This window comes from Rutidosis leptorrhynchoides, chromosome 2 (assembly GCF_046630445.1).
Source record: "Rutidosis leptorrhynchoides isolate AG116_Rl617_1_P2 chromosome 2, CSIRO_AGI_Rlap_v1, whole genome shotgun sequence".
NCBI classification, from domain to species: Eukaryota; Viridiplantae; Streptophyta; class Magnoliopsida; order Asterales; family Asteraceae; genus Rutidosis; species Rutidosis leptorrhynchoides.
Genome location: NC_092334.1, coordinates 675,865,070 through 675,880,862, shown reverse-complemented (window position 1 = coordinate 675,880,862; position 15,793 = coordinate 675,865,070). Strand labels below are relative to the sequence as shown.

The 15,793-nt window shown below is 33.0% G+C and overlaps 1 protein-coding gene across 1 annotated transcript; it reads left to right on the top strand.

The window, feature by feature from the left end:
* Nucleotides 1–6,639: 6,639 nt before the first annotated feature.
* On the top strand, nt 6,640–10,317 carry LOC139893949 (lysine histidine transporter-like 8). Its single transcript, XM_071877154.1, has 5 exons — nt 6,640–7,039; nt 8,363–8,496; nt 8,581–9,008; nt 9,547–9,678; nt 9,752–10,317. Exons 1-5 carry the CDS (start codon nt 6,654–6,656, stop codon nt 10,235–10,237), a joined length of 1,566 nt encoding a protein of 521 aa, XP_071733255.1. The 5' UTR covers nt 6,640–6,653; the 3' UTR covers nt 10,238–10,317.
* Nucleotides 10,318–15,793: the final 5,476 nt, after the last annotated feature.

Below are 15,793 nucleotides of genomic sequence, written 5' to 3'. Positions count from 1 at the left end.
TATACTCTACTTCGGAACCAAATGATGATAACTTAACGTTTATGGTAAGATTGGCCAGATTGAAAAAGAAAAAAAGAAAGAAAGAAGAATTGCTTGCTAAACGGAACTTAGAATCGGTTTTCTTTGATTTGTTTGTCTCTATGGTTTTTCGGGTTGTTCGGGAGGCTCGTTTATAGATAGTTGTTTCTAAGTGTGAGCTTCCTCGTTTCTCCGTCTTTTTTGTTTCCTTATTGAGGGCGTTTTTTATTTTGAAAACAACATCATTCTATACGATTATTCACTTTTTCAAAAAAAAAAAAAAAAAAACTTGTTTTCTGTTATAATATATAAATATATATAAATGGATAGTCAATTATTGATACACAAAAGTAATATTATTGTATTACCTAAACTTGTGATATTTTTGCTATAAATAGCCATGAATGCAAGCATTAAACTTGCACCATTTTCTCACACTTACAAAGTGTTTCTTTCTTTCTCTCCATTATCATCTTTGCTCTTACACTTCATTATTAGCATTCTTAATCAAGAATCAAACCACTAAAGGTAGTTATAAGCCTACTGAATTATAACATCAAAAATCAAACCACTAAAGGTAGTTATAAGCCTACTGAATTATAACACGTTATCAGCACGATAATCTTAATACTAATTATGGTTGGCTCTGCCACCTAAATGATATATGGTCGGTTATACCACCTGAATAATATATGGTCGACACTGTCGCCTAATTATCATTTATGTTACTAACATTTATATTTCTATTATCTAACATTTATATGGTCGACACTGTCACCTAATTATCATTTATGTTATATAACATTTATTTATGATTGCTTACATATGGCCGACACTGTCGCCTACTTATCATTTATGTTATATTAAATTTATGTTTAATGTTTATATACTTATGAATATAAATTGACTCTAATTTATCATGTTGTTTGTTTTAATTTTTGATAATAGAAAATGTCGAATCTGGAAAAGCTTAAATTTACTCCTTTAGAATCAACGGGAAACAACTACATGCCATGGGTTATAAAAGTAAAAATGCATCTTAAATCAATGGGCATTCTTGAAACCATAAATAAAAACAACACTTGTTCTGAAAAAGAACAAGCAACGGCATGTTGCTTTATTCATCAACATATTGATGAATGCTTACAAAATAATTATGTGACTGTAGAAGATCCCTATGTTTTATGGGAAGGTCTCAAAAGCAGATTCAATAATCAAAGAAAAATTTTACTTCCAGCTGCTATGGATCAATGGAGAACATTAAGGTTCCAAGACTTTAAGAAAGTAAATGAATACAGCTCAGCTCTGTATAATACAGTCTCACAACTTAAATTCTGTGGACATGAAATAAGTGATGCAGACATGTTGGAGAAAACTTTCTTCACAATGAATGCTGCCAACATCACAGTGTAAAGAAATTTGAGAATGCTAAAGTTCAACACATATCCTGAACTTAATTCATATCTCTTGGTTGAAGAGCAAAATGATGAGCTATTAATGAAAAATCAGCAATCCCGTCCTACTGGTACACTTGCAATCCCTGAAGCAAATACTGCAAATAATTATAAACAGGGACAAGGACGCGGGCAAGGTCGTGGTTATAATAACCATCGCCATCATCATGCCAAAAGCCATAACTATGGTAGAAACCATCCTTATGGTAATGGGAATGGGCGTGGTCGTGGTCGTGGCCGTGGTGGTCAAAGAAATAATAATCCACGAAAATATAAATATCAACTACAAAACAAGCCCACAAAACAAGATGTTGAAGAAAATTCTTCTAAAAATTCTGAAGAATCTTGTTACAGATGTGGTAGAATGGGCCACTGGGCTAATACTTGCCGAACATCTAAACATCTTGTTAAGATGTATAAGGATTCGCTGAAAGGTAAAGAAAAGGAAGTAAATTTTGTGGATAATATTGATCCAACAGTCACTGAGCAACCATCTGATTTATATGAAGATTTCTTGAATTAAATTAATATGTTTCTTTTATAAATAAAACGATTTAACCTTTGTCATCATGTTTTCTCAAATGTTTCAGTTCTATATGTTTTTATCAAATGTTCCAGTTCTATGTTTGATGTTTCAATTCTATGTATGTCAAATGTTTCAGTTTTATCTATTTGTGTGTAATAAACATTTTGTGTAACATTTATATACTTACTGTTTGTTTCTTATATATGAAGTTTAATATGAATTCTGCTGGAACACAACATCAATCAAGTAGTGGAGATCTCTGTATAGCAGATAGTGGTACTACACACACTATACTTAAATTTGAAAAATATTTCATTGATTTGAAACCAACGGAAGGAACTATACATACAATATCAGGTGCTGCTAACTTGATAGAAGGGATAGGAAAGGCAAAATTCATATTACCAAATGGTACAACATTTTTAATTAATAATGCCTTATTCTCTCCTAAGTCAAGCAGAAATTTATTGAGTTTTTTTGACATATACCTTAATGGATATGATTATCAGTCAGTAACGGCAGAAAATGAGAAATATTTAAGTATCACTAACAAGAATCACGTGATTGAAAAACTGTCAAGACTTAATTCTGGATTACATTATACACATATAAATGTACCAGAAGCACATATGGTGATTAAAGAAAAGTATATTGATCCTGGTGTATTTAATTTATGGCATAACAGATTGGGCCATCCAGGATCAACAATGATGAAAAGAATTATTGAATGTACACATGGACATCCACTGAAGGATAGAAAAATCCTTCATGATACAATGGTTCCATGTATATCTTGCTCTCTTGGAAAATTGATAACTAGACCCTCACCACTTAAGGTTGAGAAAGAATCACCAATGTTTCTTGAAAGAATTCAAGGTGATATTTGTGGACCAATTCATCCACCATGTGGACCATTTAGATATTTCATGGTCCTAATAGACGCAACTAGTAGATGGTCTCATGTTTGTCTGTTATCAAGCCGTAATGTGGCATTTGTAAAATTTCTTGCCGAAATTATTAAATTGAGAGCACATTTTCCTGATTACATCATTAAAAAGGTGAGACTTGATAATGCTGGTGAGTTTACATCTCAAGCATTTAATGACTATTGCATGTCTATAGGAATTGTTGTTGAACATTCTGTTGCTCATGTGCATACACAAAATGGTTTAGCCGAGTCACTGATTAAACGTTTACAGTTAATCGCTAGACCATTGATAATGAGAACAAAACTCCCTGTATCTATATAGGGTCATGCAATTTTACATGCTGCTGCATTGATTCGCATCAGACCAAGTGCAAGTCATAAATATTCCCCCCTACAACTTGCTTTTGGTCAAGAGCCAAATATTTCCCACCTTAGAACATTTGGTTGTGCAGTATATGTTCCAATTGCGCCACCACAACGTACAAAAATGGGTCCTCAAAGGAGGCTGGGAATATATGTTGGATATGAAACATCTTCAATCGTAAGGTATATTGAACCTATGACAGGTGATGTTTTTACAGCACGTTTTGCTGATTGTCATTTTAATGAAACATTGTTTCCTAGATTAGGGGGAGACATAAAAAATAAAGAAAATGATGTTTCATGATGTGAACCTCAATTAAAGTATCTTGATCTTCGCACAAAAGAATGCGAGATAGAAGTTCAAAAGATAATGCATATACAAGAACTTGCAAATCAATTGCCTGATGCATTCACAGATACAAAAAGGGTGACTAAATCATATATACCAGCAGTTAATACTCCAGCTCGAGTTGAGATTCCAAATCGGAAAACTGATGATGTAGTCACTCAAGAATCTATGCCACGTCTGAAACGTGGGAGACCAGTTGGTTCCAAAGATAAAAATCCTCGAAAAAGAAAATAAGCTGATGATAAGGTAAAAGAAAGTGTTCAAGAAGAACCACAAATCAGTACTCCTACTGCAGAGGAGATTGATGATGTCAATACAGAAATTGCAATCAATTATGTACATTCAAAAATATTATGGAACCGAAATGAAATGAAAAATCTTGATGAGAAATTTTCATTTAATGTTGCATATGACATCATGAATAATGATGATGATCCAGAACCAACATCTATGGTTGAATGTCAAAATAGACATGATTGGGCTCAATGGAAAGAAGGAATACGAGCTGAATTAGAATCACTCAATAAAAGAAAAGTTTTCGGATCCATCATTCTCACTCCTAAAGATGTGAAACCTGTAGGATACAGATGGATTTTTGTCCGAAAAAGAAATGAGAAAAATGAAGTTACAAGGTATAAAGCTAGACTTGTAGCTCAAGGTTTTTCTCAAAGACCGGGAATTGATTATGAAGAAACTTATTCCCCTGTTATGGATGCAATTACTTTTAGATACTTAATCAGCCTGGCAGTTTCTAAAAATTTAGAAATGCATCTCATGGATGTTGTGACTGCTTATCTATATGGATCACTTGATAGTGATATATATATATATGAAGATACCTGAAGAATTTAAGGTACCAGAAGCATCAAATGCAAAACCCAAAGAAATGTATTCGATTAAATTACAAAGATCTTTATATGGGTTAAAACAATCAGGACGTATGTGGTATAACCGATTAAGTGATTACTTGATAAGCAAAGGGTATACAAATAACCTTAATTGTCCTTGTGTTTTCATTAAGAAAACAACATCCGGATATGTGATCATAGCTGTTTATGTTGATGATCTTAACATCATAGGTACAAATAAAGAGATCCATGAAGCCATTCAACTTCTAAAGAAAGAATTTGAAATGAAAGATCTCGGAAAAACCAAGTATTGCCTTGGTTTACAAATTGAGCATATGCCTAATGGTTTACTTGTACATCAAACAACATATACTGAAAAGATTCTAAAACGTTTCAATATGGACAAGGCAAAACCATTAAGTACTCCTATGGTTGTTAGATCACTTAATGTTGAAACTGATCCATTTCGTCCATGTGAAGATCATGAAGATATTCTTGGACCAGAAGTACCATATCTTAGTGCAATTGGAGCTCTTATGTATCTTACAAATTGTACAAGACCTGACATTTCTTTTGCAGTTAATTTGTTGGCAAGGTTCAGCTCTGCTCCTACCAAAAGACACTGGAATGGGATAAAACACATATTTCGATACCTTCGAGGAACTACTGATTTAGGATTATTTTATTCTAACGAATCAAAACAAGATTTGGTTGGTTATGCTGATGCAGGTTATTTATCTGATCCACATAAAGCTAAATCTCAAACTGGATATGTATTCCTAAATGGAGGTACTGCAATATCATGGCGTTCTCAAAAACAAACACTTGTTGCTACATCATCAAATCATGCCGAAGTGATTGCATTACATGAAGCTACTCGGGAATATTTTTGGTTAAGATCAATGACACAAATCATTACTGATTCTTGTGGACTAGAACGCGATAAAAGTCCAACAATTATCTATGAAGATAATGCAGCTTGCATAGCACAGATGAAAGAAGGGTATATCAAAAGTGACCGAACCAAACACATACCTCCTAGATTCTTCTCATACACTCAAAATCTCATTAAGGACAACGAGATTGAAATGAGATATGTTCAATCCAGCAAAAACTCTGCTGATCTTTTCACGAAAGCACTTCCAACTGCTATTTTCAGAACAAACGTTCATAACATTGGTATGAGACATGTTCAAAAGATGTAACAACTGAAGTGATGTCTACTTGAGGGGGAGTCAACTCCATGCTGCACTCTTTTTTCCTTAGCTAAAGTTTTTTTTTCCACTGAGTTTTCTTTAGCAAGGTTTTTAACGAGGCAGTAACTTACAGTTGATCTTCAACAAACAAAATTGCTATCCAAGGAGGAGTGTTATAATATATAAATATATACATAAATGGATAGTCAATTATTGATACACAAAAGTAATATTATTGTATTACCTAAACTTGTGATATTTTTGCTATAAATAGCCATGAATGCAAGCATTAAACTTGCACCATTTTCTCACACTTACAAAGTGTTTCTTTCTTTCTCTCTCATTATCATCTTTGCTCTTACACTTCATTATTAGCATTCTTAATCAAGAATCAAACCACTAAAGGTAGTTATAAGCCTACTGAATTATAACATCAAAAATCAAACCACTAAAGGTAGTTATAAGCCTACTGAATTATAACATTTTCATATATGAATAAACAACCAAAATACTCACTTTCAAACTACTACAACAACAACAACAAAACTCAATACCACATAAGTGGTGTATGGGGGAGGTGAGATGTAGACAATCCTTCCCCTATCCGAGAGTAAAGACAAGTCATTTCTCCACCCAAAGTGAAAACACTATCAAAAGTAGAGAAAATCATCTCTCTCGGATGATTTTCAAACTGCTAAAGACAAAACAAGTCACATATAAACTTTATATTCCACCTTTGAAAATTGAAAATGATCAAATATACTTTATTTTATTCTACCAACTCACGCCAACATAATTCCATATCATCACATTCAACATCTTTAGCACTCCAATATCTAACTTTTTCCCTACATACTTGCTCTTCATTATCACCATGTCGAGACCACTCACAAAATATCCCCCACTCTTTAAGTTACATTTCACATCATTCACTTGCTAAACTAAACATAACATTCAATTAACCAATTCTAATGGACGAACGACCCGAAACGGAACTAATTTCCATTCCGGCTACACCACATGAGTCCACGCCAGAGATACTCACGTCTTCTGGACATCGGTCACCTAGACCGCATTCAAAAGAAGGCGGTAAGTCCTCCACAGCGTGGACTCCAACGTCATTTATTTCACCGAGGTTTCTAAGTCCCATTGGGACTCCAATGAAAAAGGTATTGGTGAATATGAAAGGGTATTTAGAGGAAGTTGGTCATTTGACTAAACTTAACCCACAAGATGCTTGGCTTCCAATTACCGAGTCGAGAAATGGTAATGCACATTACGCTGCCTTTCATAACCTTAATGCCGGGGTTGGGTTCCAGGCTCTTGTTTTGCCTGTCGCTTTCTCGTTTCTAGGCTGGTAAGTTTTTTTTGTTATATTTTGCAGTACAACTTTTTTTAATGGCAATTTTATTTGAAATCAAAACAGTCTAGCAAGAAGCTAGAAAAGGCTTAGTGTAGTACAAATTATTCGCTTTCATGTGTCTGTTCGAACCCTTCTGATTATAAAGATGTATATGTAAAATATGTAATAGAAATAAAGCATCTGAAAATGTATTAATATTTTAATTTTAATATTAATATTAAATTAATATAATTATAATTATAATATAATAATTATAATATAATTATAAAACTATAGTTATAAATTTTTCATGGATCATTTTGGGAGTTGGGTTCCAGCTTCTAGTATGTTAACATTAGGAACGGATCTATGCTACTAAAGGAGGAGGTGTATTGACGTATTGTTACTTTAATGTAAACGATTTAACCGAGTTATTAGGTGACCCGTTCCAATCTGGCCACCCATAGTGAGGGCCGAAAGGAGTGTCTGCCTCCCTTAAAATTTGAGTAGTTAACGTATATATAGTTGTTTTCGGGAAAGATACAAATAACTTACATAATAAAATGATTTCTCCCCCCTAAAATTGAGTATATATCTAACGTATATACTATATTTTTGTTTTTTCGCTCCTAAAAGACAATTGTCCAAGTTATGCCAGTGTCCAAAGATATACTTTTAGTGAATTTTCAACTCAAGACCTCCTAAAAATATACAGTATTAAACTTCAACTTAATGTTATTTTAAAATTTTTGAAGCTTTGTACTTTGTAACTTCGAGCGAACATATTGTGGTACTTTTTATGTGTGTCTTACTACGTCACTTGTTGTTGTAACCATGATCATTTGCTTTTTCTTGTCTACACGCATCATGATTTTGACTTTAAGATCAATATAATGGGTGATGGGATATAAATGGGTGATGGGTGATTTTGTGATTTTGTCTGCTATGTAAAGTAGTAGCTATGCCCCACATACGGATCTTGACTATGCAAAAAAAAAATGAAGGTTAATTATCTTTTATATTAAAGAAGATGATTACTATTTATGCAACCAACCCTTGTAACTTCAGTTGCATTTGTTATATAAAAAGCTTAAAGACACCATTATTAACTAATTAACTATATATTTTTGGCAAAAAGTTGATAACCGGCAACCTCGACCGGCTCAATTGGCTGCCAATTCCATAACGTGGGGCATGCATACCTGACTCACTTGCCGATTGTGGCTATGCGGCGGCAGGGTTCCAACCCCAGCTTAAAGAAACCTTAAACCCAAAAACGGATCGGGCTATACACAAAAAATCTGCAGTCTAATATTAACATGGTAATTGTGTATATAGGAGTTGGGGAATTATTTCATTAACCATAGCCTACATTTGGCAACTATACACCTTGTGGATCTTGGTACAGCTTCATGAATCAGTTCCCGGAAAAAGGTACAATCGATACGTTGAGCTTGCAGAAGCAGCATTTGGTAATTAACAACTATCTCGACACGATCTAATATTAATTATGTATTTTTATATATTTGATCTAATACTATGTTATTTTTTTTAAGGAAATCGATTGGGAGCATGGCTCTCGATCTTTCCAACAGCTTATTTATCTGCAGGGACCGCAACTGCATTGATACTAGTAGGAGGAGAAACCATGAAACTTTTCTTTGAGATAGTTTGTGGGCCCACTTGTACATCAAATCCGTTAACAACTGTTGAATGGTATCTAGTTTTCACATCGTTATCCATTGTGTTGTCTCAACTTCCTAATCTTAACTCCATTGCGGGACTATCTCTAGTAGGAGCGATTACTGCTATCGTTTACTCAACCATGGTTTGGCTTCTTTCGGTTAGCCAACAACGACCACCCAAAATATCTTACCAACCTATCCCCTTACCTTCATTTACTTCTTCAATATTCTCGGTTTTCAATGCACTTGGTATCATAGCATTTGCATTCAGAGGACACAACCTAGTCTTAGAGATTCAGGTATCTTTGACTTTAACAGTCAAACATCGTGTACTTTCACTGCAAAATTCGTTTTTATCTTTCAATATTAGGAATAATGCTGATTCTGGATCAATAGATATACAAAAGAACATCAATTTACAGAATGCTAGTAATAATTTTATGACAATCAATATCAAGTAGGTATCTAAAATATGATCACATTGACCTCAAAAGTCAAAAATAATTGTTACTATATAAATTTTTTTTTTTTTTTTTTTTTTTTTTTTGAAAATGCAAACCTCAGCCTACACGAATTTTCGATTACCAATAGATTCATGTAACTTTGACTTTAAAGGTCAAACATTACATCGTTTGACTGCAAAATTCTTTTTCCATCATTCAATATTAAGAAAAATGATGAGTTTGGATCAGCAGATATACAAAAGAATATCATATTTTAAAGGATGCTAGTAATAATGTTATAACAAATCAATATCAGATAGGTATCTAAATTATGATAAGATTGACATCAAAAGTCAAATGTATGTTACTAACTATTTCCTTGCATTTTTGCTAGTCGACGATGCCATCAACTTTTAAGCACCCCGCTCACGTACCCATGTGGCAAGGAGCTAAGGTCGCATACTTCTTCATCGCCATGTGTTTATTCCCTGTAGCCATTGGCGGTTTCTGGGCTTATGGAAATCAGGTAATTAAATTTTTAAAAATATATCAAATGGGACTTGAGAGCACAATCTGAATAATGCAATTTATTTTTGTAGATGCCACCGAGTGGAATTTTAAACGCATTATTTGGCTTCCATGAACACGACATATCAAGATGGTTACTTGCAACAACATTTCTTCTAGTGGTCTTCAGTTGTTTAAGTAGCTACCAAATCTATTCCATGCCTGTTTTCGACAACTTTGAAGCTAGTTACACACACCGTACAAACAGACCATGTTCAGTTTGGGTACGATCAGGTTTTCGTGTGGTTTATGGGTTTATTAACTTTTTCATAGGTGTAGCATTGCCGTTTCTCTCGAGTCTTGCCGGACTATTAGGCGGTCTTACACTCCCTGTGACATTTGCATACCCATGTTTCATGTGGGTCCTGATCAAGAAGCCTACAAAGTATGGTTTTAACTGGTACTTTAATTGGTCACTTGGCTGGCTAGGTGTTGTGTTTAGCGTGGCGTTTACGATTGGAGGGATTTGGAGCATCGTTGATAATGGATTGAAGTTGAAGTTCTTTAGTCCTGCTTGAAGATTGTATGTTTTTGGTTATGATATAATTTTGAAAATTTGTTATATACAGTTTGTATGATATATGTAATGTAAGGTGAAAGTGATTATTAAGTGTTTATTTGCTTAACTTTCTATATACTACTATATTTGTTGTAATTAAGTTTTAGTTCTCTGAAGAAACAAATATTACTAAACTTTGTAATAGGAAAGGTCCTTACTTTTTGGTGTGGTACTGTGGTTGCTCTTTGTGTCTCATTAAAGGTATTTTTCTGTTTTTATAATTCTTCTTGATCTGACCTGTTTAACTAGAGGTGAGATGGTGTGATGACCCGGAAATTTCTGACCAAATTTAAACTTAATTTTTGTATGATTAACATTTCCGACACGATAAGCAAAGTCTGTAAAATTGAATCTCAAAATTTTCGAACTACTTTTATATATTTAAATACCCTTCGGTTGTTTTCGACGATTCGCGAACAATTATATGTAAATAGATACATATATACTATAACTTGAAAAGGTAACAATGTATTAATTATTTGATACCGTACATTAAACTTATTGGTTTAAATATCTATTTGAATATATATGATAAGTTGAAATATTTATTATTAAAATTTATTTATAAATAACTTCCAATGTGTATTTAAACACTGATTTATATATATTAAAAAGATATATACATATATATAATTTCAAGTTATTTAGTAAACGATAGTAACATTTTCAAATTGCTACAGTACCCAAAATGCTACAGTGTTTTTGAAAATCACTATTTGCTACAGTGAAATTGACTTTGCTACAGTAACTTTGCTACAGTGGTATAGTTGTGGATGATTTAAGACTATATTTTAACAAAGGTACGATTCACGAAACGTAAAGTACAAGTTTTCTCAGTATACGATAGGACGTTCGAAAAACCGGAACCGGGACATAAGTCGAGTGACGACGTACGACTTATCGGAACGAAAATTACAAGTCAACTATGCATGTGAATTTAATATAATATATAATTAATTATATAAATTAAATATACTATATTAATAATTAAAAAATATGTCGACAAACTAGAAGTTAAAAGATCATGAGCTGGAAATCCATCCCATGCGATCGCATGGGAAATGGTCATGGAGGCCATGCGATCGCATGGCAGTCCTGGACAGGCCACACCTATAAAGCTCGAGATATCTGCCTCTGTTTTAATTTAAAAATTACTCCGTATTATATTTATTAATTATATTATTATTATTATTATTATTATTATTATTATTATTATTATTATTATTATTATTATTATTAAGATTAATATTATTATTAATCTTATTATTATTAGTAGTATTTGTATTATTATTAGTATTATACATAAAATACTACGACGAGGTCATGAGCGTGTCACTTTCAAAATAGTTTTATGAGCGGGATAAAGCTAAGGAAATTATGGGCTATTGCCAAGGAGGTTATGGGTAATATTCATGGGTATTATTTGCAAGTCAAACCTAGTGTTATCATCTCCGTTACGTCTACGTACTTTTCTACAATATTGAATCTCAATATTGATATGTAAGTACTTATATTTTATCTTTTATATAATAATTGTGTATCCATGTCTAGTGCTCGAGTATATATATTTATACATGCTTGTAGGCTAAATTTCCTTGTTAAACAGTTTATGATGTACCACGAATTAAATACATATATTACTGGTAAAAGGTATATGATATACATGTTTTTGGAAAGCTGACGAAAAATCAATAACTTTTCATTTAGATATCGAATAATTTCGATGAACGAATTAAAAGATATGAGCAACTGAATTATGATTGAAGTTAATTGAAATTGCTTTTGAATCTACAATTAAGATTTAAACAACTTGTTTACGAGATTGATAAATTAGATTTTTGAATATTACCAACCGAGTAAATGAATTCTTATATAAGGTACGTCTCGTTTTGTTAAACTATTGTCAAAATTGACTTTTTGAAACAACATTGGATAACTTTTGTATGTCAATATCGAGCATTAGGGTTGTGATACACTATGACCTGAGCTAGCTTGATAGACATTTATTGACCAACATATGTTCTCTAGGTTGAGATCTACGGTTATTTGGTAATCCGTGTTTCGATCACATTTTGGTGAACGACTTTATATGCTGCTAAGGTGAGTTTCATTGATCCCTTTTTAATTGCTTTTGCAATATATATTTTTGGGCTGAGAATACATGCACTTTAATTTAAACGCAATGGATACAAGTACATACTAAATTCTACACTGAGTTTGAACCGAAAATCCCTTAGCTTTGGTAACTGTTAACTGCCAGTTATAAGAACTGGTGGGCGCGAGTAGTAGTATATGAATCCATAGGGCTTGATATCCCCGTCCGAGCTAGAGCACTAGCCTTTTAACGGACGTATGCTATTTGAGAATCGTACACGTTGGTTTGCGTGTATTATTAAGATGATTATACAAAGGGTACAAATTATATATACGTTAAGTTTAGTTATCAGGGTGCTCAATTTCGTAGAATATTTTGATAAACTTTTCTGGATGAAACAACTGAAATCTTGTGATCCACCTTTATATACAGATTATGCGAAACACTAAAACTATGAACTCACCAACCTTTGTGTTGACACTTGTTAGCATGTTTATTCTCAGGTTTCCTAGAAGTCTTCCACTGTTTGCTTAGATGTTAGACAAGCTATGTGCATGGAGTCTTACATGACATATTTTTCAAGGAAACGTTGCATTCACCAAATCATCACCATGTATCTTATTTTGACTGCATTGTCAACGGAAGTACTGTTGTAAACTATTATTTATGGTGATTGTCTATATGTAGAAATCATCAGATGTCGAAAACTTTTGATTTAAATATTCATTTATGGTGTGTCTTTTCAAAAGAATGCAATGATTACAAAACATATCATATAGAGGTCAAATACCTCGCAATGAAATCGATGAATGACGTGTTCGTCCATATAGATTTGGAGCGATCGTTACAGATGGATATATACAGGGTGAAAGTGTAAAAAGATAGCTGATGTAATTTCCCTTACATTATTGTGTATGGAAAGTAGTTAATGACATCTAAGCATGATTAAGGCTATCATATATGCTGGTACTCGAAATTAATGTTGATATTTTCACTTGTGATTTTGATATATTCACTTTTAGCATATGCATAATAATGCATAATGAATGGATTTATCAAAATAAAAAGTGTATATATCATCACGCATTAATCTATCATAATCTGAATAAAAAAGTGAGGGAAAGTGTGTGGTATAATAAAAAAGTCAAAATGGTTGTAATAAAAAGTCCAACTCTGTCATCCATGCATCCAGCTTGTTCACAGTGATTCCTTGGCTCGTCAAACCCCTATGTTAAGATTCTGAAATGCGTTCCAACTCTGTTTTTTCTTTAATTTATTTTACTGCCCAAATTCGAATCATTGTATAGCTATGATAGTAGGATCCATGCAATTATATATATTCGATTAATAAAATTACTTACTTACTTTTCAAAAAAAAAAAACAAATAAAGGGAATTATGATGGAGAAAAAGGTTGGTAAATTAAACATCAAATCAAGCATGACTAAAAATGATTAATTCCAAATAACTATAAGATTTGTAGATAATACAAGGAGGTTGGTTTAGTTCCCGTTAAGTTCAAAAAACCAAAAACGGATATTCACTCGTATAGAGCCATTAGATTATGCATGACTTAAAATGCGGCTGAACGCTGCCAAAAGAACATAAATCAAGATGGTGAAATCAGAAGCTTCTCACACAACAAACTAAACTAAAAACGCATAAACCAAAAACAAACTACGAATAAACAGAACACTAAGCAAATGAAAAGCATCGAAACAAAAAGAGCAGCATGCACAAGTACACAACTATAGTCTACTGACGCGTTTAATAAAACTGAATGATTAAGATTTGAATAGTTGATAATCTAAATGATTCAAAGGTTGTGACTAAATTAATTTTTGTATAAACTTGGTTATGAATAAACTTGATTCTGAATGACAATAATCTGTGTGATAATCATTTCAAGTAAACAATTTGAATGATGTAAAATCATCTTATTAACCTTTTACATGAATGAAATACAAGTGTTAAAAGGTAATCAAACACGCTGAATGTTGAACCATTCAACATCATATGTCATTTAGGTGTCCGTAACAAACACGTTGAATGCTGAATGTTTCAATTAAGAGGTAATCAAACGCACTAGTTTGAGGAAGCCTAATTGAACCATTGATTTATATTATTGTAGAGTTACATAATGTTATGAATTTTTTTTCGAAAAGCAAATAATTTTATAAACTCGAAACCTACTAAGGGGAGGCTAGCCCATTACAAACGACCCGAATGTTTAGATCAATACAATAAACCTCGACCTATGAAGTAAAAAAATACAAGGCGCAGAAAGTTGCAGAGAGAGCAACTAAAAAATGCATTACATTAGACAAAACATGACCATGTATCCGAGATCCAACCTAGCCAATCCATCTTCTGATTCCTTACGCGACTTAAAATCCATTCAAAAGACCTAAGTTGTATTTCCATTAGACCCGTAGGACCATTCCACGACGAATTAGAAAACACCATGGTTTCAATTTTTCCATAATAAATAAGCACACGTCCACTCGATTGATTGCCATATACTCGACCAAAAAGGGGATAAGGAACGGTTACATTTGCCATAAAAAGCTTCGCTAATACTTAAGTTTGATACCGCTCCTTAAAACAACTAGTTATTTGCTATGAATAAAAGGTTAAAGAAATAATATGAACAAGAATATGAAAAACTAAATGTGTTGGATTGATTTCAAATAGTTACAATCAAATTCTTATATAGAGGATTAAAGTAAAACATAATCATAACACACCAACAACTTGACTCACTAGTAAAGCTAGATGAAAACTGGTATATATGTGAACACACCAATATGACAACTAGCATACATGTGAACACCAACAACTAGACCTAATAAAACAAGATAAAAGGCAACTTGATTATGTAAGTATGTCATAAAAGATAATGTCAAGTTGGCCACTAAACACCTTAACCATTAATTTGGTCAATAATGGCCTAAACTCATTTAAAGTTGAGCAACTTGAACAATAAAGTCCAAAATCAAGTTGAGCAAGTTGAGCCACTTGAGTTTGAGTTGTGCACTAATATTTTAACACTCCCCTTTAGTGCAAACTCCCGATCAAAAATCCCCAACGCCTCTCGAAATTCCATGAACTTGGCTTTCATTAGAGCTTTAGTGAAGATGTCGGCTACTTGATCATTTGTCCTTACATTTGCTAGCTCGATTTCCCCGCTAAGAACCTTTTCACGAATGAAATGATACCTCATTTCTATATGCTTAGTACGAGCATGAAAAACAGGATTCGAAGCAAGTTTGATTGCACTTTCGTTGTCACATTTTAGTTTGACAACATAATCTACTTCTTCAAGTATGTCACCAATCAATCTTCTTAGCCAAGTACACTCTTGAGCTGCCATAGTTGCATCTATGTATTCAGCTTCCGTGCTAGACAAAGCAACAGCATC

Excerpts from the sequence above, each read along its gene's own strand:
- LOC139893949 (XM_071877154.1), top strand. The coding sequence starts at position 6,654 with ATGGACGAACGACCCGAAACGGAACTAATTTCCATTCCGGCTACACCA. Across the intron at positions 7,040-8,362 it reads GCTTTCTCGTTTCTAGGCTG|GAGTTGGGGAATTATTTCAT; the intron begins GTAAGTTTTTTT and ends TTGTGTATATAG. Across the intron at positions 9,679-9,751 it reads TCTGGGCTTATGGAAATCAG|ATGCCACCGAGTGGAATTTT; the intron begins GTAATTAAATTT and ends TTATTTTTGTAG.